The sequence below is a fragment of the Tetranychus urticae genome, chromosome 3 (genome assembly GCF_039701765.1).
Source record: "Tetranychus urticae isolate SD_2017Ah chromosome 3, NJAU_TeUrti_SD_1.0, whole genome shotgun sequence".
Classification (NCBI taxonomy): domain Eukaryota; kingdom Metazoa; phylum Arthropoda; class Arachnida; order Trombidiformes; family Tetranychidae; genus Tetranychus; species Tetranychus urticae.
The window spans coordinates 17,106,882-17,132,628 of record NC_142960.1 but is presented as its reverse complement, the minus strand read 5'-3'; the positions used below and the strand labels follow the sequence as shown (position 1 = coordinate 17,132,628).

The 25,747-nt window shown below is 32.0% G+C and overlaps 1 protein-coding gene across 1 annotated transcript; it reads right to left on the bottom strand.

Moving 5' to 3' along the window:
- Positions 1–11,516: 11,516 nt before the first annotated feature.
- Positions 11,517–18,553, bottom strand: LOC149093507 (uncharacterized). The gene has a single exon (XM_089269358.1). The coding sequence runs from the start codon at positions 17,805–17,807 to the stop codon at positions 11,517–11,519; it is 6,291 nt and encodes a 2,096-aa protein (XP_089125484.1). The 5' UTR covers positions 17,808–18,553.
- Between the last annotated feature and the right edge of the window lie 7,194 nt (positions 18,554–25,747).

Sequence of the window (25,747 nt, the reverse complement as noted above, 5' to 3'; positions counted from 1 at the left end):
CGATCGAAAATTTTGTCCTTTTTACATCAAATCACTAGTTAAAGTATCGAGCGTTAGTCAAAGTCTCAGTTCTGCAAACTCTTGACAACATCTTGCGATCAAATAAAAAGTTGTTTTAATAACAAACATTTGAAATGAATTGTCAATGTTTGAAGGTTATTTTTGGAGTCGAGAGTGGATATGAAATGAAGAAGTGCAAAGTTGTCTCTGGTTCTTCGCTGGACATTGAGATGAATTTGAAAACGATTATTCAGATTGTGAAAGTCGAGATTTTCTCTGATGTTCGAAGTGTCCGTAACTTCGAGAAAAATCAGAGACGAAAACTATTCAGCAACTTCTGACAATTGATTATGTGATTCAAAGTTTCAAGTCTTTAAATGGAACTAAAAATGATGTCTTGGATTTCGGGTTGTCAAGCGGCTGAACTTAATCATTGATTATTGATTCGATGATTAAACAATGTCTTTTGGCTTTACATTGATCGACTGATATTTCATCCAATTTGAATGATAAATGGTGAAATGTTCATTGAAATCAATTTACTCGTGAAAGGCTCAACTTTGAGATTGAATTGGTTTAATAAAGAAAAAGTTTTTCTTCTCAAAGAAACTTGACATTTGCAAGTTGATTTAGTGTTTAAATTAATTAGTGTTTAAGTCAAATGTTTTAATTGCAACCAATTAGTGTTGTTAAATGAAATTTATTATTGTTGCTGTTACAAATGTCAGACTTAAACTGAGAAAAATTTAAATAATATTATTATAATATTTGCAAGAAAAGTTGATCAGAACTTTGGTTTTAAAATTCACAGATGAAAAAAGGTGTTTTTCTTGCTCTTCATCTGCAAGTAAAAAGCCAAGGATTATTAAGATTGAGCTTGAGGCCACTGAATTCATGCTGAGTAATTGGTGCGTCTGTGAAGAGCCAAGTGAACTCCTTCACAGTAAGAATCCAATGCCAATTAACTAGAGAAAATGTTTCTTCATTTTCTTCTCATTTCTCACATTTTCACACATTTATTAAGAGGCAACCTTTCAAGCTAATTGTTCAAATCAAAGGTAACAAAAGTGTTTAATGACAAATTTTGAAATGTTCATTAGAACTTTTCCTTTTCCAAAAATTCAGATTTAATCAAATTCTTTGTTCCAATAACAACAATTTCAAACATTCAAGTAAAAACCTTTTTTATGTCAAAGACTTTTTCTTCTGGTTCAACTTGCTAATAATGATAATGATAATGTAAATAGCATGTAATCAACATTAAGTTGAAACTTTTTTATTTCTTCAACTTTTGTTGTTCCCTTGAAAACATTTTTTATTGCAAAGACAAAACTCAAGAAATGAACATTCAATGTAGTAATGAAGACGGTGAGGAGGAAAGAAAAGGAAAGTTGAATGAAAATAAATGTACAAGTGAAAGACGTTCAGAACGCAAATTAGGTAAAGTCGTTAGCGACTTGAATCATTATCATGAAGTCAAGCCATTGAGCAAGTTGGAGAGAAGCAGTAAAAACAAAAGCTCAATGATGTTTCAAGTTTCCATTGAAGTAAAGGGCCTCACATGATGATCATTGAAAAGGCTTTATTCTCCCTCATCTTGCATCTTCTCATCATTTTCCTCCATTCTTTACCTGGTTACCTGGACAAATAAGGTGAACCTATTTTATGAATGACAGATCATTTAAAATGGACGGAGGATCGCAAGTCGTTTCAACAAAATTATGAGAACCTTTAATTACAGCATTTCTCTTTCGCTTCCTCTCATCATCATTATCATCAACAACAAACATCAACCAAAATTCCAGGCGAACCTGACGATTCAACCATTTCCAAAACCTATGAATAAATTGACGACCCAAATAGAGAAAAAAGTTTATTCGTTCAACGTTAAACATTAGCTTATTGAGTGTTACCTAATTAGAGTTGATTAAAGTTATTGATAGTTGACTTTTTTGCTTACCTTAATTGTCGTTAACTTTTTTTTTATTATCAAGATTAACTTTTGGATAAACTTTTCTTGTTGCTTTTTTATGAGGAAAAAGTTGAAATGCTAAGTTGCTTTGGAATTATTATTTAATTAATCTTTAAAGATGAACATGATAAGAGTGTCTCATGAAACTATGGTGATGATGATGGTCTAGGTAAGCCGATTAACTGGCGACTTATTGAGTTTACTTTTGATTCATTTGATAAACTTTTCGTTGTCAAGTGAAAGGTAAGGGTGAAGTGATAGTTGAATGATTGCCTTTACCTTTATCATCAATTACAAGTTTATCTTGATCAATTAAGAATCATCAAGTTAAATGATTTGAAAGAATAACTTTCAAATCAAATTGATCAATTTGCTTAAGCGGTTCAAAAGGTAAATGATTTTCACTTTTATTAATTGACTAGAGGATGCTGCGATCATGAATCATCTTTCCACTTAGTACGATAAATTCAAAGACTTAAAGACAAAGCCATCGTCAATGAGAAAAACCAAAAAAAACTGGTTCTACAGCTGAACAAAATGTAATCGAAGTTTGAACTTTGAAAGCGATTTCATCAAGAATCTTCGATCAGAGAAATTTTTCAATTCCATAAATGGTTTCAGTTCCTATGTTCCTAAAATTTTATTTTGTCACAATTCTCAACTTGAAAGTCATAGTTTTTGCACTTTTTAATAAAAGCTCAACCTATCTTTTGTCGCTGTAGTAGGGTGCCATCAATCGACATCAAACAGATACGAGCATAATGATAAACCCATCGTCAGAATGAGAAACTCAAAAGTTGAAATCTTACGTTTTGATCAAATTGTTAATTTTGTGATGAAAAAAGACTTCCTTTAAGCAACAATAAAAAAATTTTCCTTCGAGATGAGAGTTGAGTTGTTGGTTGTAGATGAATAAAATTAAGTACTTTTGTTTAATAAAGTTTCTCTGATGGACAATCATTGACAAAACCAGGTTCAATTTTGAAATTTCGATATCCTTTTGTGCAGTTGAAGCACCAGATTTTTTCACTAACTCTCACTTTTTACTCTTTTCTCAAAAGACAGTTTTACATAAAATCCTAATCCAACAATAAACCATCAACCTGAATAACCAGAAATGTTTTTACCCAAACACAATACTACAAATACGGATTCTGCATTTTCCCTCATCCTGTTCAAACGTGAATTTCTCAGTAACTTGAATGCCGATTTATCTGAGTTTTCTTCGGACAGGTAGTTCAATCATAACTTTCAGTGGCAAACAGTGTAAAAATTTTCATTAGAATCCAATTTTTCTTTCAATTCAATCACAATTTTGATATTTTGAATTTTTATATTGTATGTTTAGATTAGCAATGGTTTATTAGCTGATTATGAATAATCATCATGATCGTCTGAAGTTAATCATTCAATGTGATCAAGGAATAATCTTCAATAAACAAAACATTTTCTTTTATCGAATTCTTTTTTATTGGAAATTCGATTCCAACGTATAATATTATTTACTGACCTCAATGACTTACAATGGTTTTTGTTTACCTTTGGTTTTCTTGAAGGTAATCTTGAAATGGAAAAGGTAATTAGCTTTAATGATTATTCATTTGATGAGATTAATCAATTAAACTGTAATCATTGAGAAATCGTTGACTTTGGTCAGTCGATCATTTACAGATACTCTTTACGGTTGATTCAATTTTCCTCTGTTTATCATTCAGAACTTGTAAAATCAATTCATCAGTAAAACTTGATCATGGAATCACATGCTTTGGAAAACTGGGAAACTGAAAAATTTCTTTACTTTTGTTCCTTTAAATTCAATTGAATGGTTCAAGTTTTGTTTGAATTGAACAATATCAATCATACGTCCCAGCATTTATATGTAATTCAATTTAACCCTTTTATTTATCAATGTTTATCCATTTTATTCAATCACAACTACTGTTGTTCAGCAAAAAGAAATTCATTTTAAATGAAAATCCATTTTAGTTGGTAAATAGAGTCGTTGGAATTTATCAAATCTCACCAGAAAAACATTGTTCAGAATTGAACGTTTATTAGATTTGACGTAAAGTTTGATTGACACATTAAACTCAATACAGTTTAATATGCATATTTAAAGTTATAAAGCTTGGAAAGATTCTGAAGATTTTGAAGATTCTGAGAAAATTCAATTTCGATTTAATCATTTAATTCATTTCAATTTTCAACTTTTGATTCATTTTCCAAACTCAAGAATCTTTTGACCAACTCAACTTAAATATTCATAATCAGTTATTTAGCATCAATTTATGTTGGACAAAAGTCATGAAGCTCATGGATATGAGAATATGCTTGATGAGTTTTTTGAGAAAAAAGTAATTCCAATGGAATTGAGTTTTGATGGACAGAACTTTTGTTGGATTGAGTTGAGATGAAGATTCCAAGTAATCAATCAGATTTCGTTAGGAATTTCTGTGAATTTCCGGTGAAAATGATTGCAATGAGAATGTAGAGAAAGTTGAAAAATGTTCATAAAATAATTTAATGTAAATGATGGTGAAGGCGAATTGATGATTTAAAATATTCTTACCCTGAAGCTTATCTCACCCGGTACTTGAGGTTTACCTTATCTGAACCGAGTTTCTGCAGAACAAAAATAAGGTGAACAGATGAAGGTGAAGAATATTAACCTTCAGGGTTATTTTTCTCCCGATGATATCATTTGCATCATCATCATCAGTTTTCATTCTTTCACCATTTTTACCTTTTCTAATCGTTTCAATCAATTTATCATATTCAACTGACTCATCTGTTTACCATGAAAATGTGTCCCAATCTTGTTTGAATAATTGTTGTCCACCAAACGAAGGGAACACAAAATTGATTTCCACTTTGATCCGATAATGTGTTGAGTTTCATTCCAATTATCTAATCATGATATAACTCGATCCTTTGTCAATAAACTCAACATACAAGATGAACTTTTTTCTTCCTTTTTTCAACATTTTTCTCAATTAACCTGAGGCTGTGAGTATATTATAAAATGATATTAATATTAATGATGATAGTTTCTTTCAAAATTCAGATGATACAAATGAAAATGATGAACCAAAAAAGGTTTATCAAGATTATCAAAGTTACTTTTTTTCATTCGATTTCAACTTCTTGCTTGTTGATAAAATGAACAAGAAAATCAAATTAATCACCAAAATTCAAGTCAAGTGTTAAATAATGTTTGCCTACAGATATTTTGTCTATCAACATGAGAAACGTATTTAACCAGCATCGTTATAAGTTTTGCAATATTAAAATAATAACTCTTTTCTGTTGACGAAAATCCATTTTATTTTAATTTGAAAAGCATTTTGAAAAATACCTTTTTTTATCAACGTTTCTGATCGCTAATCAGATAGTTGCACAATGTAATTCAAACAAACCCTTGTTCAATGAAATGCATAAAATGATTTATTGATTCTGGCGTTGATTAGCAAATTATGGTTTGAAAAGTAACCTCAACAAGATTTACCTTTGATTTTTATTATCATTTGAAACTGAACTTTATTGAAATCAAATAAAATAGTGCTGATTGGATCCGATTTATAAAGCGATTGATCGATTTTTCTTATAAATTAATCGAAATCGAACATATGAAAATCGATTTCTTGCAAAACACGTTAAATTAAAGTTTGAATATTACCAGTATATCAACGGTTATTTTGGACTCTAATGATGGCGTTTATTTATAAATACTTAATTATTACTGAAATATGATCTAACATACTAAACATGACCAAAAGCAATTCAAAATATTGAGCTTAGGTTCAGACTATTGTTCTGTTACGAGCACTGCTTGTCCCTCTAAGAAGTCCTTACAGTGCTACAGCATCCTTACCCTAGCCAATTCTGTAGGCTAATAGCAGCCGAGCCCTCAACAGCCGAAACCATCAAGAGATACTACCACTAGTGTTGGGTTATGATCAATCGTAAATCGATTTAAATCGACAATCGGCTCCTCTGTTTCAGATCGATCAAGAAAATTAAGAGATCGATTTAACCAGGAATGGCTACTTTAGAATCCTTTGATTAATCAAAAGGCAATAGTTGTTTAATTTTTTGATTTCGACGATTTAAAGATCAGAAGATCTAACCTTTTCTGAAATCACACAATCTAGCATTGAAATATCTAACTATGCAAGCCCCTTCAGTACCGTGTGAACGTTTATTTTCAAAAATTGGATTATTAATCACTGAGCAACGGAACGGATTGAAGCCTAAAAATGTTGAATTGCTATCTTTTCTTGACTCATTGCCTGATATTTACATTTACACTCGTCTTTTCTTATACTTTGTCAATTTAATAAACTTACGATCGGACAACCGAACGATCGAACAGTCGATGAAATCGATAAAATCGATGAAATCGACAAAATCGATTTATCTTTTTTCTATGACCAAGAAAATCGATCAGACTTGAATTGCTTGATCGGCCAACACTAACTACCACCCACAGGTTGACTTAGGGGTAGCACTGCAGTGTAAACTGCAAGTCTATTTAGTAGGCTAGAGTCTCGTTCGTTATCGGAATTAACCAGAAGAATCACTCCACCAACTAAGAACAACCATGAACTACCAACCCCTGAATCAAGAAAGAGGTCTTTTTGAAATAGAGAATTTAACGTAATTTGTTCCACAATTTCAAAATCCATTTCCCAGAACTAATTATTCATGGTGACGACTTACAATTGTTAGTAATTTTTGACCGTTTGTAGCCATCATTTCTAACTGTTAACTCGATACTTTTGTTGATAAATTATAACCATCAACAAAATTATCCTTTTTTGCTCTAAAGTTTTCCTATTCCTGTTCTTGGACAATTTTGACTAAAAAGATGCAATTAACTGTGCAACAATTAATCTCCTTAAATGATTTAAACTCAGACTCAACAAAACAAGGAAGAAGTACAAGATTTTGGGTAATAAAAATGAAATGAAAAAGATTGAGAAAACGGAAAAATCTCTACACTTTAATGTATCAACAGCAATAAAGTTTTAATAAATGGAGTAAAATGAAAATGTCAAGAAATGCGATTCTATTAATAAAATGCGAAAAGTTATCAAAATTTGAATCTCTCATTTGACTATTGAACTTATTGAATAAAGGTTGAAAAGTTAAATCACTTTGTGTGGGCACAATTGTTTACCTTGATTAAACAGCAAAAAATACAGTGATAAATTACAAAAGAAAAAAAAAGTTCATAAAAAAGATGAAATGTTTACAGTTAACTTGAGTTAATTTCAAGATGATATTTTGCTTATTTTGAGTTCACTTTTTGCTTGAATTTTACCTCTCAAAAGCCACTTATTAGCTTATGAATGTTTAAATTTCAATTGAACTTGCCAGTTTCAACTTTAATATCATCTTAATCATCTTAACTTGTTCCTATTGTGTCGATGTTTGAGTATCACAAGTGTATCTTGATTAAAGTCAGAATAATGAGAAGAGAAGAAAAATGAGAAAACTATTTTTTTCTCTTTTCTCTCTCATCTTCATTTTGTATTTGATTGATTAAGTACTGTTGATTAAGAAATGATGAGAGTGAATAAGTTTATCCTGAATCATTCCATGAACATGTTAAACTTTTTGCGAGTAAAGTGTATTACTTATGAAACAAAACAAGGAAAAGACAAACACAAGATTGAAGTAAGCTACTTCAGATTTTTCAAGATTTTCATTTTCGATGTTTTCTTTTCTCTTTTTTTTCTTGTTCATCTTTTGGTAAAAGATTGGAAAAGCAAGTTATTTATTTATTGGAAGATGATGAGGGTAAAGATTGGGATCAGAAAACAATAAGGTTCAGAGATGAGAAGAAAATGTTTAAAAGACAAAAGAATGGCGAAAATATGTTCAAGAAAAATGAAGATGACCTGAACAAGAAACTGAAATATTGTAAAAGGTCAGTTGCAGGTTGAGTAAACAATGAAAGATGGAGGATGATAAAGAGGATAAATAATACTTGAGCATGAAACAACAAGGTAAGAACGAAAGGAAAACATTGAAAGTCTTGTTAAAACGATTTATTTATCTTTCGATTTAATTTAATGTCGACACTCCTTGACATTATCTTATCCTCTACCTTTTGATCCGTTTCATCTTTTCTGGTCATTCAACAGATAACACTCTTGTTTACGTGTGAGCTGAACATTATGTGAAACTTTGTAAAGTTTCAAAGAAAAAAGTTTTTTCGAACAAATTGTTGAAAGGAAAACTTGACATTTGATTGATAAAAAAAAGGTAAAACACAAAGAGAAAGTTGATTTCGAGGTAAGAAAAAAATTAAGCTGCTTAGCCCTTTTCCAGTCTGGGCTCGGCCCAAAGTAAAAGTTTGATTAATTGTTATTCAACTTTACTGAACTAGGTAAGCCAAAATGCATCATGAATATTAATTGATAAATCTGATTAAATAACCATGAACCATTAAAAAAAGAAACATTTCTTTTCACTTTCTATGTTGTTCATCAGTTTTTTTTATTCCCAGCGATTACAAACTAATTTTGTTTTCATTTTGTTCAAGCATTAGGCTAGGTTACGTTAGGTTAGATTAAATTAAATCAAGTTGACCCAATGTTAAGGTTAGTTTAGGCTAACCCAATGATCAAAGTGACACCTCATAGGACTTGCTATAATGAGCTGATGTAACAGGTCAATTTAAACTCAAAGACCTGTAACTAGTAACTTTGATTTTCCGCTATTGAAGAGTTAATTAATCAGTTTCATGTTCAAATATAAAGATGCAGACTGGCAAAATTTGATTAAACTTGTTCCGATCTCAGGCTGCTCTTAAGCTGTCCAGGCAATAATGCTAGACTTTAGCAATAACTTTTATAAGCTTCTTTTAGAGGAGTTTTCTGTCAAATTAAGATAAACTTTATAACATTATTAAAACTCTTCAAGTTTAAAAGTGCTATAAAAACCGATGAACTAATGAATTTGCAAAATAATGAACTGCGCAAAAAGTTACCGTGATTACAAACACAGTTCATTTTAGAGATGGGCGATTCTCGATTAATCAAGTAATCGATATTTTTAGCGATTAGCGCAAGGGAATCGATTATATCGATTCTTAATTAAGGTAGGAAAATATTGTATCTTGAAGCGTTCAAGCAACTTTTCCAAGTTTGAGGCTTCTTCTTACCATCAATAAAGTACAAATTAGTCTTTTGCACAGCACTAAAATCACTGGGAGAGTCAAGTATTTTAATTCTGAGTTGCTAAAGTTATGCCGATTTCCCTTTTATTTTTTTTCTGCAAACATGGAATCGCAAAATTCGTGCGTTTTTAGCTCATGTGAAGCTTATCGATTCTCGCAAGAACTAATCGATGCTCATTTTCTGAAAAAGAATCGATCCGTATCGATGTAATCGAGGTAATCGCCCATCTCTAGTTCATTTTCAAAGACAAAGTCTTGAGCTTGAATTAGGTTAGGTAAGGTTAGGTTAGACAAGTTGAGTCACCAGGTTGAACCTGTGAGCAAAGTGTCGACTCATCGGACAAACTTTGATGAGCAAGCAGCTCAAGGGTTGTCAGTGTTGCAAGCCTTGTCAGTCAAATAATGTAACTTGAACTGATGATGAATTATCATAATATGATTTGTTTACATTTTTAATAGCTCTTCTTATGTTCAACCATTAATGGCAGCTAAATGATTTGTAATAAATGATATTTGCTCACCAATCGATGACAACTTGATGATAATGAATAAATATGAAGGTGTGTATATGTGATGAACTTTTGCTTTACCATTATTATTATTATCATCATCAACATCAACATTTCCGTTGTGAACACGCAATAAAAAATTAAGGTAAAAAGCGCACAATTTATTATCATTATTATTATATTAATATTTAATTAAAAAAAAGAAGAGAAAAAAAATCTTTTCTCTTTATTCGGACAAGGTAAGCTTTTAAAAGGCCTCTAATTTAGAGTCAAAATTTACCAGGTTAACATGATGATTATGAGGATGATGAAGGAAACTGTTTACAGGAAACCCTCTGAGAGGAAACAAAATATCATCCCTTCTCATCCCATTCAATGTGATGAACTTATCCTGTTCTCAATGAGGGTAGAGAGAAGAGCAAAAAATTATGGCTGAACAAGGTGATGGCTCAGGAATGAGTGAAAGTGAAGAGGATGATGATAAATGATAAATAACTTTACACACAAGACGGATCATCCTTTTTATTTGTCTACTCACATCGTCTTCATAATTCCCTTTCTTCTCGCAATTTCATCTCAATTTCAAGTCTTCATCATCATGGGCTTCATCACGTTACTAATCATTTTAATCATTTTACAATGAAAAGAGTGAAAAGAGACTTTTTGTAGACTGAAAATGAGGATAAAAAGGGAAAGGATAAAGATGAAGATGAAGATGATCTTTACACTCCTTGAAAAGCAGAACCAGAAAAATTGTTAATAACTTTGAATAAGAAAGTTTGAAAAGGACAAAAGACGAAAAAAAAGGTTGATGATTATGAGGATGGTAAAGATTAAGATGAAGATGAAAGATGAAGAGCATCTTGAGGATGGAAACCACTTAATTGAAAGAGAGCAGAAAGTATCATTATCCAAAGAGTTTCTCATGAGTTCAACAAAAATCTCAACCTTTTACACCACAATTTTTGCTCTAAAATAATCAACCAATTTTAGCAAATGATGAACCTGAAAACCAGAAAAAACGAGAAATCTTTTTACTTGCATTTTCCTTTCATACAAACAATTGCATTGGTAAATGGATATTAAAATGATGGAATATTTGATTTGAATTTATGATAATCTCATTGTTATCATGTTTACATTTCAATATTTTCTTCATTCATTTATTTTTCATGGGAATAGTTGCCTTTCTTTCATTAAGCTTCATTTTCAGCTTTTGGCTTGTAACTGTGACTTGGCAAAAGGTTGCTTGAAAGATATTCCCATGAAAATTGTTCAACACTTTAAATTCATCTCTTTTTGTTTGTCATCTCAATGGTAATTTTGACCTCGTTTCTGGTGCTCTTGGTGCCAATAATAATTGATGAGCGTAACCGGCACGCGTCTATTTGATCGCCATTTCCAAACTTTTGAGCAGCAACCAAGGAAAATTGTTTGATGCTGGTTTACTCGAGATTGGCTATGCTTGTAATGTTCATAGTGATCAAGTTAAAGTTGTTCGTTTAATAACAAAGAAGTTCATGTATAAAAACTCAAAACTTTAATGATAATTTGTTCAACAAGAACGAGTTGTTTTATACTTGATTTGATATAAAATAGAAAGAGAAAACAAGAAAGAGAAGTGATCACCTTTTCATTTGCGTCAATGTTTAATTGACGCAAATTGTCAATCAAAGAAACATGTTTTAAGATAGTTTTTAAAAAAACAAATCAATCAATTAAGGTTAACCCATGAGATAATGGTGTGCATCTTTTGTATTGTCAATTACATTGACGCAAAGGTGTTAATCTTTTACATTTCCCTCGGTCCAGCATCAAAAGGTCTCTCTTTTGATCAAATGTCCATGGTTTAGTAGAGATGATCCACTCGGTAATCTTTATGCTTGTTTCTTTTTTTTACTTGAATAGTGGATACTAAACCAATGAATGGTTTACTCTCTTTTTGTTTAGGTTGAAGGTATCCGTGATACTTAGGTCTTTTGCATCTACACAAACGGCAAATACAAATTAATAAGATGATGACAGCGAGGGTACCAATGATGATGTAAAGGTTGAATGGTTCTTTCGAAATTCGTTTTAGATGTGACATAACATCGACTGTAGTCAGATTAACAGAAACTGGTTTTAAATTGAAGTCATGGATTTCAGAGTCAAGCATAAGATTGATTTTCAGAGTTTCAAATGTATTAACCGTCATACGAAATGAGCTTACATCGTACGCTCTTTTACCAATTTTAAAACTGACATTTCTTGCCAATCGAAAAGGATAAATAGGACACGTTTTTGTTATACCAAATACGGTTATATTTTCGTTGAAACAGTAGATGTAAAGCTCTTCGTTGGATATTTTGATTTGAACATCTACTTTTTTTAGTCTTTCCACACATTTTCCAGTCTCCCAGTAATCTTTTAAATCAATATTATCAGTTTGGAAGCAGTCATCATCTGTTGGATTTAAAATTGTACTATCTGTATTTTCAACATCGTCTTTCTCGAAAGGACAAATCATTGAATTTCGCCAAATCACATATTTGGGACCAACATAAGTTTTAGTACAATAATGACTGCCGTTGAATTCATTCAACCGAAAAGGGTCGGCTTTGTAAATAGTTTTGTTTTTATCAATAACAGCAGATTCAAATGTTAACCTGAGTTTACGTGTTTCGAGATTAGATCCATCAAATTCACAAGCGAAATTCCTAGCTAAGTCGGATGGACAGGTATCTCCACATGGTAATTTCACATCAAAAAGTTTTAACAGCATTGGGTTTAACTTTCTCTTATGAATATCAGGTTCAATCATTTCCAATTTTTGTTTGATTGCTGACAGTTCCATCATGGTTTTTGAAGTAGTCAAAATGCTCAAGGGTGAATACTTAAAATATTGGTTGACTCTCTGTCTCATGTTTTTCATTTCTCTTGCAATATTTTGCTGATTTTCAGTTAGATTTTTCAGAGCTTCACCAATGATTTTATCATTTTTAAATTGATCATCCAATTTAATCCAAAGACTATTAATTTCTTTGTCTTGCTGTATGTTGGAATAAAGATTGTAAGCAGGTAAAGCTTGACTTAGTACACCAACTATGGACGAAACACCAATGAATAGACCCAAAGCTAATAAAGGAAATGCTCTCTTCGTTCTTGATTTACTTGGGCATAATTGTTTTAAAGTTTTATAAACCATATCTTCAGTAGTTTGCGTACAGACTTGGTTAGTGACTAATTGTAATTTGTTGAAGTCTGTAATCCAGTCGTCAGCAACGACAGCTGCTGTACAAGGCGGACATGTTTGGCATACAGGACAACGTGATTCAGGACAAACTGCTGCAGGACAATTCCTTTCAGGACATGTTTTGCATACAGGACAATTGCATGGTGTAGAAAGATTCACTGCAGGGCATGTTACCGGTGGACAATTGCACGGACTGTCATCAACTCTACAATCCATGATGTTACATGTTTTCCCTCGATCTTCACCATGAAGAACTGTGAATTTGGTTATTTTAGTTCTCCTACCTTGAGCTATAAGATCATTACTTTCAGGATCTATAATGTAACAAAGATCATCCGTCTGTTTATCTGTAGGACTGCAAGAAAGAATGTCATTAGTTGTCTCTCTTTTGCTTCTTGTTATAATTGGACAAGGAGATTTCATCGCAATCAAAATATTATGGTTAATTTGCCCAAGGATGATTGGTTTATCACTGGTTCTCCAAGTAATAAATGGCGCTTTAGTGAAGGCATTCAATTTTGGTAAAATACTCAAAATTACCATAAAACATACAAGGTTATTAACAGAAGAGGTTGAGGGTTTTTGTTGATTAATTTGTTGATTCTTTTTGTTATCTCGCGGATTACCAGAAATTTGCCTTTGGCGTCTTTTAGGTGTTGTTTGTTCAATTACCTCCACAGGTTCAAAATACTTTTTTAATCGGTTGATGTGAGCTCTCTTCAATTCACCTTTACCTCCAGGATTCTTCAAAACATAAGTGGTTTCACCTATTCGTTTTTCCACAACGTAAGGGCCTTTGAATAGTGGAGAAAATTTGGTTTCTCTAAAATCATTTTTGAGAAGAACCGAATCACCTTTTTCAAAAACTTTAAACTCTTTATCTTGATCATGTTGAAATTTTTGACTTTCTTTAGCTGTTTGAGCATGGTTCATGGCCATTTCTCGAATCGCTGGCCATTGTTCTTCGATGAAAGTAACATATTTATTTAGAGACATAGGTGGTGTTTTTTGATTATTTCTTTCTACAGCAACATCAATTGGAAGTTTAGGCTCACGACCATACAGCAAGTAAAATGGTGATGCCTTAGTGCTTGTGTTATTAGAAGTGTTGTAAGCAAACGTGATCATAGGCAATACAATGTGCCAATTTGCTTGATCTTTTACATAATGGCTGATCATTTTACATAATGTTTGGTTTGTTTTTTCAACAAGACCATTTGTTTGCGGATGGTAAGGAGAGGAGAGGAAATGTTCAGTTTTAAAGAAGAAATTTACCTCCTTAATTAGTTTAGAAATAAAATTTCTTCCTTGATCACTGATAATGATTTTGGGACAACCATGTTGGGACATAATTTTTTCAATTAGGAATTTAGCAACTGTTGTGGATTTTTGATCGCTCGTTGCGCGTGTTTCAGCCCAGCGTGTGAAATAATCAGTTGCAACAATTATGTATTGTTTTCCCTTTGAAATGGGTAAAGGACCAACTAGATCAATTCCTAATTTTTCGAAAGGATGGGAAGTAGTTATTGATTGGAGAGGAGCTTCTAATTTAGCTGGTCCTTTCTTATTGGTCTGACAAATCGCACATCTTTTAACGTAATCATTGATGTGAGTTGTCATTTTTGGCCAATAATATTTTGACGTTATTCTTTCATAAGTTTTCTGAAAACCTGAATGACCTGAAAGGATATCGTCGTGATGTGCTCTAATTATGTCTTGTCTACATTTTTGAGGAACAACTATGTTCCAACTTGTTTCGTAAGGTCTTTTAACGATTCGATAAACAATCCCTTCCTCAATTTTGTAACGATTTAATTTGCTTTGAGTTCTCAAAGGCTTTAATGCTTTGTTTTCGATTTCACACTTTAAACTCCTAATGTACGGATCATTTTCTTGTTCGAGTCTCATTTGATTATCAAATTTTACATTTTGCATGGTTAGGAAAGCAAACAATCTTTCATCATCATCTATTTCTATTTCTGCGTTATCTTCAATATTTGGATAGCGAGATAAGGCATCACAATCTTTGTGATGTTTTCCTGATTTGTAGATAATTTTGAAAGTGAATTCTTGTAAAAGTAAAGAGTATCTTAATAATCTAGGTGGTAGATTTTTCTTAGTTTTTAGAAAACAGAGACTACAGTGATCCGTAATGATTTCAAATTCAATCCCTTCAAGATAAGGTCTAAACTTATCTATTGCATAAACTATCGCACAACATTCTTTATCACTAATGGCGTAATTCAATTCTGGTCCTCGAAGAAGTCGACTCGCAAACGCTACTGGTTTCCATTGTTTATCGTGTTCCTGTAAAATAATTGCACCAACACCATAATGACAAGCATCACAGCGTAGTTGGGTTAGTAATTCAGGGTCATAATGAACCAACAAAGGTGGATTGATCATTTTATCCCGTAAAGTTTCAAATGCTGTTTGTTGTTCTTCTCCCCATTGAAAACCGATATTTTTCTTAGTTAAAGCAGTCAAAGGTCTGGCGAGAAGGGCAAATCCATTAATGAATTTTCTGAAGTAAGAACAGAGTGCTACAAAAGCTCTGACGTCTGTTAAATTCAATGGAACTGGATAATTCTTAATTGCTTTCAATTTATTTTCATCAGGAAATTGTCCTTCTCTTGTTACCATATGACCTAGATAAAGTATCTGAGAACGTCCGAAGAAACATTTCGAAGGCTTGAGAGTCAAATTGGCTTTTTGTAATCTTTCAAAAACGATTTTCAAGTGTTCTAAATGTTCCTCAAAGTTTTTAGAGAAAACAATAACATCATCAATATAAACTAGTACAAATTTATATTTTAATCCAGAAATGACTCTATCCATAAGCCTTTGAAAAGTTGCTGGTGCACAAGAAAGTCCAAATGGCATAACTACGAATTCAAAAAGACCGTTTTGCGTGATAAAAGCAGTTTTTTCTTGATCACTAGGATCCATAGCTATTTGATAATAACCACTCTTAAGATCCAAAAGACTGAAGTATTTTGAACCTTGCAAGCAATCTAGTGCTAATTGAATGTCAGGCAAAGGATAAACATCCTTTTTCGTGAGTTCGTTAAGTTTTCGATAGTCAACACAAAATCTTTTATCTCCTGTTTTTTTATCAACAATTACAATTGGTGAAGCCCAAGGTGAACTAGATTCAATAACAAAACCATCTTTGATTAATTCATTAATCATGGTATCTGCTAATTCACGTTTACTTGGAGAAAGTCGGTAAGGTGGCTGATGAACTGGTGGGTTATTACCAGTGTCAATTTTGTGTTGAACTAAATGAGTTTTTCCTAATTTATCACCGGGAAAAGAGAAAACTGGTCGATAATCATTCAACAACATCATTAAACAAGCAGATTCGTTTTGTTGTAAAGATTCGTCGAGATTAAATTTGTTTTCATTTTGAACAACATTAGCAATGATTGGTTGACGAGAAGTGGATTGAATTTCAGTTAGTTCATCTTCGCTTAGATCAGATTCATTCCAAGATTCAGGAAGTGAATCTTCATCATCATTATCGTAAATGGGATTAAGCTGTTTGAATTTTTTGTAGCCAATCCAGGCTTTTCGATCTTTACAACCTATTTGTATGTCAGCTTCACAGGAAATATCTTGTCCAAGTAAGACTTCAATATTTGCTGGTAAACTATCAACAATCATTACTGTTGCTGCTACAGTTATTTTTTGTTTATCATCTATCAATGTTAATTCTAAATCGGTTTGACCGATCGGTTGAATGGGAACGTTACAAGCTGTGTCGGTTCTAGGTCCTTGATATCGAGAGAAAGGTTGACCTATTTTGTTAACTACACTTCTAGTGATGATTGTGACATCAGAACCTGTGTCAACAAGAGCTTTGAATCGATTTTGTCGGATTTCAGCATCCATAAAAATCAATTTATTATCTTGAACGTTATTTAGAAAATTGAAAAATAATCCGAGGCTAGTTTGTGTATCAACTACCCTTGCATTTTGCCATCTTCCTGTATTTTGTGTGTTGTTTTGAGGATTACTTTGATTACTTTGATTTGTGAAAGGATAATTGGTGCCTTGCATTTGGTTGCTGTATTGGTAATTATTTCTTTGTGGCGAATTTCTATTTTGATTGTTACTTTGATAATTTCTCTGCCTTTCATCGTACAAACGTTTTCTACACTCTCTATATCTATGTCCTATTTTCTTACAATAATCACAAGTGTTTGGAATGGGAGGAGGAGGTCTGTTTGTAGTTTCTTTAAGTGTCAATGAGGTTAATTTTTCTCCGATCGCCTCGACTGATTTCTTTAAATCGATAACTATTCTTTCAATGTTAGACCTATCGACCATCTCCCTTTCTTTTTGAATTTCTTTATTCCTATTGTAAGTTTGTTGTGCTTTTTTACTTCTTGTAAGCAAATCTTGTACGGTTTCGAAATCGAATTGGTCCATGAATTGGACCAATTCGGGTAGCATTCCTCTTAAAATTGTTCTGATAATTTGTTTTTCTGGCATTTTTGAATCATATCTTCTACAAAGATCTTTCATTTCCAAAATGTAGGCAACAACTGATTGACCAGGGAATTGTTTGTTTTCATAAATTCTCTCTTCTAACATTGCTCTGTAGTCAGAAGAACAAAGGTCTTTCACCATTTTTTGTTTAAGCTCATAGTAATTACTCTCGTCACCATAAGAAGCGTACCATCTTCTTGTGGTACCTTGTAAATACATGGGAAGACGTTTAAGTCTTGTTTTATCATCCCATCCTGTAGCTTTTGTTTCGAACTCATAATTCTCAAACCACTCAACTAAATCACTAACTGTATCATCTAACATAGATATATTTGATGGTTTAACTTCAGTAATAGTTGTTAGAATCTGAGGAATTGGCTCAGGAGGGCTAGTATTATCGTTATCTCCCATTGTTAGTTTTTAATAATTTTACACCAAAAATTAAAATAACCCAAATTTATTTAAAAGAAAATAAAAAAAAAAATAGAAATCAATCCACAAATCGTCTCCAATCTCGTGCTCGTTGCCAACGTGTTTTCTTTTGCTTTAATTCACTCGATCCCGGAATGTATGGTTTTTTGTTTGGATCAGGTTTTGGAGGATAGAGATAGCTGTTTTTTGCTTGATAGACAATGAAATGTACAATATCTCTTGGGTTACAATGTTGTAAACCAGTTATTAATTGTAAATTATTTGTTCTCTGGTAATCATTTGATTTATCTCTGAATTTCAAGGCAGTTTGATCTGCTAATGCAAATTTTCTTTGAGCTTCTAATAATAGTTCTGCATTCTTTTTACCTTGATCGATAAATTGTCTTTTCAATATTAAAGCTTCTTTAAAGGTTTTAGCTATTCTTTTTTCAAACTGTCGTAAACTAGCGTAATCTTTTACACAACCAGTTTCTAATTGTTTAATTTTACTGTGCAATCTTGCGTTTTTATTTCGTCTACGCTGACGATCGAGAGGGATGTTATCATTAACTGAAGGTAGCAAAGAAAAATGGAGAGAAAATAAAACTAAAATTAGGACTTTCTTGTGACTAGGCTCAACAACTTCGTCCTTCATACAAAATCATACACCTTGAACGCTGTTCTAGGGTCGCAGCACCGGGCGTTTTCCACTATGGAACTGCCCTGGCTTCTTTGCGAAACTTCGAACGTGACTAACCTTGGACTGCTGATGAATTCGATGGACAAGAGCCAGCTGAACCTAAAGCAAAAGATTGGTTAGTAGAAGTTACTGTTTTATTAAACGAAGAAGAAGGTGTAGACGATGGAGCAGTACCAACGAGGGAACTGATACGAGTAGAACCAAAGCCAGCAGAACGAGAGAGAGTAGAAGTTCGTAAAGGGCCAGAGGACTGAGAACGATCAGTCAAACCGGAACCAGCTAGCTTATTGAATTTAAGTCTATTTAAAATCGAAGAGAGGGAGCAAGAAGGCAACGTTGCAGAGGTTGTTGCGATTGTAGGAGAAGTATGTTGATTATTGCAGAGATGTGAACTAGAAGAAGAAAGGCCAATAGAAATATCAGGAACACAGGAAATAGAACCAAGAAGAGGAGAAAATGGAGCCACAGGAGCAGATGAAACAAAATTCGAGTTAGCAGGAGAAGGCTTAGGACAAGAGGTTGAATTGCGACCAGAGTTGGAAGAACGAGAACCATAGGAAATTGTACCAAGATCAGGATTGAATGTAGAGATGCTAAATGGGTAGAATATTAGTTTGTTTTGTGCTTTTCTTACAGCAATTCTTGATGTGTAGGCTAAGGGTGATACTGAGTTGGAATCAGAAGATTGAGGGCAGACCATCCTGCCGAGGTCGCCAGTTGATCAAGTTAAAGTTGTTCGTTTAATAACAAAGAAGTTCATGTATAAAAACTCAAAACTTTAATGATAATTTGTTCAACAAGAACGAGTTGTTTTATACTTGATTTGATATAAAATAGAAAGAGAAAACAAGAAAGAGAAGTGATCACCTTTTCATTTGCGTCAATGTTTAATTGACGCAAATTGTCAATCAAAGAAACATGTTTTAAGATAGTTTTTAAAAAAACAAATCAATCAATTAAGGTTAACCCATGAGATAATGGTGTGCATCTTTTGTATTGTCAATTACATTGACGCAAAGGTGTTAATCTTTTACAATAGATTTTAAAGCCAAATTCGATTCGTTTTTTTCTCTCTTTTCATTACAAACCGTTTTCAGCTTGCGTGGGACATTGACATTGAGATGTTTCGATCCCACTCGGCATCTTCATCACTTATAATTGTTACCTTTTATCAAAAAGTATTGACCTCAATCAGAAAACAGCAAAAAAAGATTTAAATTGGCAACACTTTTTCGTGTTTTACGCTCATAAGATTCACTTTCAAACCAAACCAGGCAAAGGTCACTCCAGCCTTTCATTGAGACTTATTCTAAATCATTTGAATCTCATCAAGAATAGAATATAATTTTGCATTATTTTCGTGTCAAGAAATGAGCTTACACGAACTTGTTTGACTTGAATCCAGCGAAGATTTCAATCGAAAGATTTGGTCGATTCAGTGTCTTTACTCAATTACAATGGAAAGATTGAATCTAAAACTTTCTGTATCCGCTTCAATCTTGTCTAATTTCGGTCATTGATTTAAATCGATTTAGTATTAAGCTGAACATTTGAACCAGTTTGATGTGTTTAGAAACTTTAAAAATGGATTTTACTAAAGGACAACTTTTCTGCAACTTTCCTCTTTAACAATATTTTTTAACATTCATTGCTTTGCCATATTGCACTAAATGGACAAAGTTAAATCTAAAGGTGATGGTGAAAGTTAAAGGTGATTATTGGTCGCAGTCATTACAACTGAATGAACATTTATCAAACAGAAGCAACAAAAGCATTTACATGGTTTTACATGGAAAGCTTATTCAACATTAATAACGCTTTTTTTAGTCCTTTTTAATGTTATAAATGTTACCAATAATGTTATAATAAATTTACAAATCACTGCAGATTCACCGTGACCACCTTTCAATCCATTGTTATCACCCTTGGAAGGAACAACAACAGCAAAAAAAAGATGTTAATGATGAGGAGAAGCGAAGAAGAAGATGAAAAGGAAAAGCGACTTTGTCTTCTCCTTTTACTCTCACTTACTTAGCCATTAATTGACCTTACAAGGGAAGGGAATCAAGGATAAAATAAAAATCAAGCTTGGAGTAACAGATTGACGGAAACAGTTACCATAAGTATCGTTACAAGAGACGGACTTGAAGAGATGAAGAGGAGGAGGAATATGTATTAATATGTTATTGAAGAGGCAAACATTTTACCTCCCAGACAAGAGGCCATTTCATCCTTTCTTCCTCTTCCCTCATCGCCATCATTAAACTGTGGTTGTTACTCGTGTTCACATAACGGTCTATAACAAATTGAGCTTATTATAATCATCATTAGGATGATGATCATTTAGCCTTTATTAGTTACAGTCTCTTGGCATCAAATAAATCAAATCATTTCTGTGATTCGAGTCATCCTTCAAGTTTCGATGAACCCAACATTTGCCTTTATTGCACCCAAAATTAGGCTTTAAAATGAATCAATCTTTCATTGTTAACTGAAGACCAAAATTTCAATGGATTATTGATATTCAATAATGATGAGGAAAACCTGAAAATGCCAATTGCTTAAAGGCTTTTCTTTAGCCCTTTTTGTTGTAAACATTTGTGTGTTTATTAGAATTGATTGAGAATAGCAAAAATTATCATCGCAACAATCAACGTCTATTAGTATAATGATGATGGAATTTACTTGCAACTTTAAAGTCGTTATTATTATCATTTGATTGTTGCCATTAAATGATAATGATTATGATGAGAGTTGAACTTTTTTTTCCTTCAACCGGAATTGTAATTCTTAATCGTGATTGCAATTTTTAAATTGACTTTGAAAAATGTTCCAACATTACCTTATATTCATTTTTGAAAATCCTTTTGCATTATCATGTAAATTAAGTTTCAACTGGCCGTTTGGCTAATCAGTTTGGTTAAATTGAAAATTACATTCAATTGACTGGTTAACATTGAGTTAAATGGTCAATCCCGTGTTGATTGTTACATCTTAATTATCGTTTCATTTCTTAATCAACATTTGCATTTCTGGTTTACTGGTTTTTGGGTTCTTCCTTTGTCTCTTTTTTTAGTGGATTTTTATTCATTTTTACATCAAATTCATGTTCAACTCATGTTTGTCACTTACAGGGAACATCAAAGTGAAGATGAATCAACGTGACTTGTAATGTGCTTGCTGTAAATGGATTGAAAGTGAAATAAAAAATGGATTAATTCCAACACTAATAAACATGGATTAACAAAATTGCATTTTTTGCTGTTCCATCTTACAGTTTGTGCTATAAAACGTTGAACCATTAAGGCAATCAAATAACAGGTTAAATTGCAAGCGATAAATCCAATGGTTCGATATAAATGGCTTATCATGAAATGTTTTTCTGATTTTCCTTTTGATTGGATCAGAAATACTTTTGGGTTTATTCAAAGGCAACTCAATTTTCAATAAGTTTGTCAGTTTTCATTTTAATGTAAACAAAAGTAAGATCATCAAGATTTCATGTCAATCGCCAAGATATTTCATCTACAATGATTAGAATGAGAATCGGGAATAAATTTTATGGAATCGTGAGGTCGAGTCATCGGATCGACTGAAATGCAGATTCAGTGAACAAGAAATTAGAAGTTGTTTTGATTGATGAAAATCTGGTCGAAAGTCGATCCAATGTTTAAGCGTTATATCGAAGAGAAATGCGTTTGAATGCATTTCTGGTTAAATGGTAACCTTCAAGTTTGGTAAATACTGGTAACAATTTTCTGGTTAACCTGAAACTTTGACAAATATCATTGATTGTCAATCAAAAGTTGACTAAAATTTTCATTTTATTATAAACTTTTATCGAGTTGACATTTCTTGGATTCACTTTCACAATCAAACATTACTTGATTGACACGATCCAAGCTTGAAACTGTTTAACTGTAAAATTGGCAAAAGCATTGAATTAACATTCAACTGCAAGAATATATCTATCTAAATATACTCTTTTTTTTATAAAAGCATCTTTTCTCATCTCAAAATGCTGCTCATTCTTTTAGCATCTTTACTTAAATTATTGCTTCCAATCTTTTTTTTCTTGTTGTAAATTGTCGATTGTCACTCGTCAGTGAATTAACGTCTAAACGATTGATTGACTTTTAAATGATGCAAAACAACATTATAACACAATCAACATTGTTAATGTTCAAATATGATCCCACCAAAAGCACTAACAGTGTAGTTGCCAGAAACACGCAAAAAAAGCAGTCACTCAAATTGAGACTTCAAATGATTCCAGTTGAGAGTCCAATCACCTTGGTTCCTATCATTTCACATGTAATCTTCATACTAACCTGTGGGGAAAAAGTTTGGGAATTTTTGGTTTTTTTCTTATAACTCGTAAGATAATGATTGAATTTTTCTGAAAATTCAACATGCTATAGTTGGATAGTGCAGCCGTATCACCTGCGAAAACCAGAATGAAAAAAACAAAGGTCACTTCGCAATCACCGGTCAAACTCGGAGGAAAAAATTTTTCTTTGATAAAATTGGTTTCGTGAATAACTCAATGAACAAACTTTGATGTATCTGAAAAAATACATCAATCGATGTAACTCTTCAAGACCTTTCAATTAAAGTATAATCTGAAAAATTCGGATCAGCCGTTAAAAAGATATTCAATTTTGAATAGAGTTTTAGCGTCAAAAAAGTTTTGTTTAATGTTAAACTCTCATAGACAGAAAATGACTAAGTCAACTTTTTTGACGCTAAAACTCTATTCAAAATTGAATATCTTTTTAACGGCTGATCCGAATTTTTCAGATTATACTTTAATTGAAAGGTCTTGAAGAGTTACATCGATTGATGTATTTTTTCAGATACATCAAAGTTTGTTCATTGAGTTATTCACGAAACCAATTTTATCAAAGAAAAATTTTTTCCTCCGAGTTTGACCGGTGATTGCGAAGTGACCTTTGTTTTTTTCATTCTGGTTTTCGCAGGTGATACGGCTGCACTATCCAACTATAGCATGTTGAATTTTCAGAAAAATTCAATCATTATCTTACGAGTTATAAGAAAAAAACCAAAAATTCCCAAACTTTTTCCCCACAGGTTAGTCTTTCCAGAGCATAATCTGAATCAGTAACATGAACTATTTGACTAAACTTGAAACCAAATTGATGAACAAAAGTTCTAAACTGTACATGATCTTCATGAGAAAGGTTGAAATTAAATACAAAATATGAATACAAATCGAAGATCAAATTAGCGAACAAAAGACAAAAGATTCAAAACAAATCTCATTTCAATCAATTCCATCAACTATCACTTCAACCAAATTTCGAGAAAAAAATCTTCAAATATTAAACTTTCCACGTTTTCATGGAAAAACTCTTAAAATAAAAAAAAACTGATTCTATCGATGAGCAAAATTCCAAAATTTCCAATCGTAAATCTCATTTTCCATCAAAATCTTTATCCAAAAATAACTGTAAGAAGAAGAAATTAAGAAAATCCATTTTCTGAATAATTTGGAACATGATTGATTGTTCTTTCCAATTAACCAAAAACTCGTCGGCTTCTAATGAGTTTAGATGAAATTAAATGAATCCGTGAACTCGACTGGACATTGATTTTGCTAAGATTGAACTGAAACATTTGTCAATCCAGTTTTACTTGCGAGTGAATCTTTAAAGTTGGGCTTGGAAAATATTAAACGATGATTCGTGATATTGAATGTTCAAAATGTTTAAAGAGCTTCCTTGATGATGATGAAAGATGACATGAAGAAATATCTTCTCCCTGATGATCAGTTAATAGTAAAAGTGGGCTTTTATCCTCTTCCATCATTTAATGAACAAGGTTATAACATAAAGGTGAACGATGAAGGCCGGAGAAGATGATGTTGATGAAGATGAATGGAAGAAGAAAAAGTGATAAAAAGAAGGAAAAAAATTAAAATTGCAAAGAAAATTGTTATTCCATATTGATATCTATTTTTGATCAATCAATTGATTTTCAATTGTTTCAGCCAAAGAAGCAAAATCTATTAACATTTTGGATTCTCTCATTTTCTGGTTAAATAATCAATACCTTTTTTAACCACATTGTTTACCAATGAAATCAAACGGCAATCAAATTGTTATACACCTTTTATTTGTTCATTGTTAAATAATCCTGACAATGTTGTATAATTTTTCAGAACTAAATTGATGGCAAAAAAAGGTAAAATGTTAAATCATCTTTGCCAACATTACAAACAAAAGGTAATAAGTCGTATGTCAAACAATTGTAAAGGTGGAAATGATGAAGCAGAAAACATTATTTACAAATGGAAATGTTTTTCCTCTTTTTTGTTGTTTTTTTCAAATATTTCAAATGGTCACCAAATTGTATTACAATTAGTCATGTTGAGGATAATCATAATCATGATGATAATGTGAAAAAAGATATAAATTGATTTGGCAAAGATGAAGGGAATTATCAGAATAAACCAGATTTCGCTGTTTGCTTACCAGAATAAATCCAAGTCCAAATAGTCAGCAAAATAAGGATGATGGTGATGATGAAGATATGGGAAGACAAGTGATCAAAATAAATGAAAGTAGACAAAAGAAGAGGAGAAAAGTGGAAAAATGATTTTCTGGTTTCACAGTTTGCTTTTGGTTTTACATTTTTCATCGTTTTTTGTATTTGATTGTTAGATTGATAATCAGTTGGAATTGTTAATTTTAACACTTTTTGTTGACAAAATTTAGTCGAGTTTTATTGAGTTTTGTTTTTGCTTTTGGTTCCTCTTTTTTTCACCATTGAAAATGGTTATTTTCATTGACAATTTACTTGATTATAATTAATAATCTTGAGGCAATTGTAATGATTATTATTATGGAATGGAAGACGATATAATTAAAGAAATTGCTTTTCACTTTGTTATAATACATTTGTTGTTGTATTTACTGTAATGAAAAGGGAAATGTCTATATGTGTGTGTACTTGTACATATATTAATTTATCCCAAGGCAATCAATTACGATTCAATCATGATTATGGTCATTGTATTATTATTATATTAATGTGTACAGGGAAGCAAAATAATGTTAATGATGATAATCTTTGGGTGAAAGGAATCAAAGTGTAGGTTGAAAAAAAGGAAACCTTTTTTTGGGTTTTCTTTTTCCCTCTTTTACAGATCATTTAATCTTAAACATTGGTCAATATTCAGTTTCAATGATTTTCTGTCTTTACCAGACTGTTCATTGAT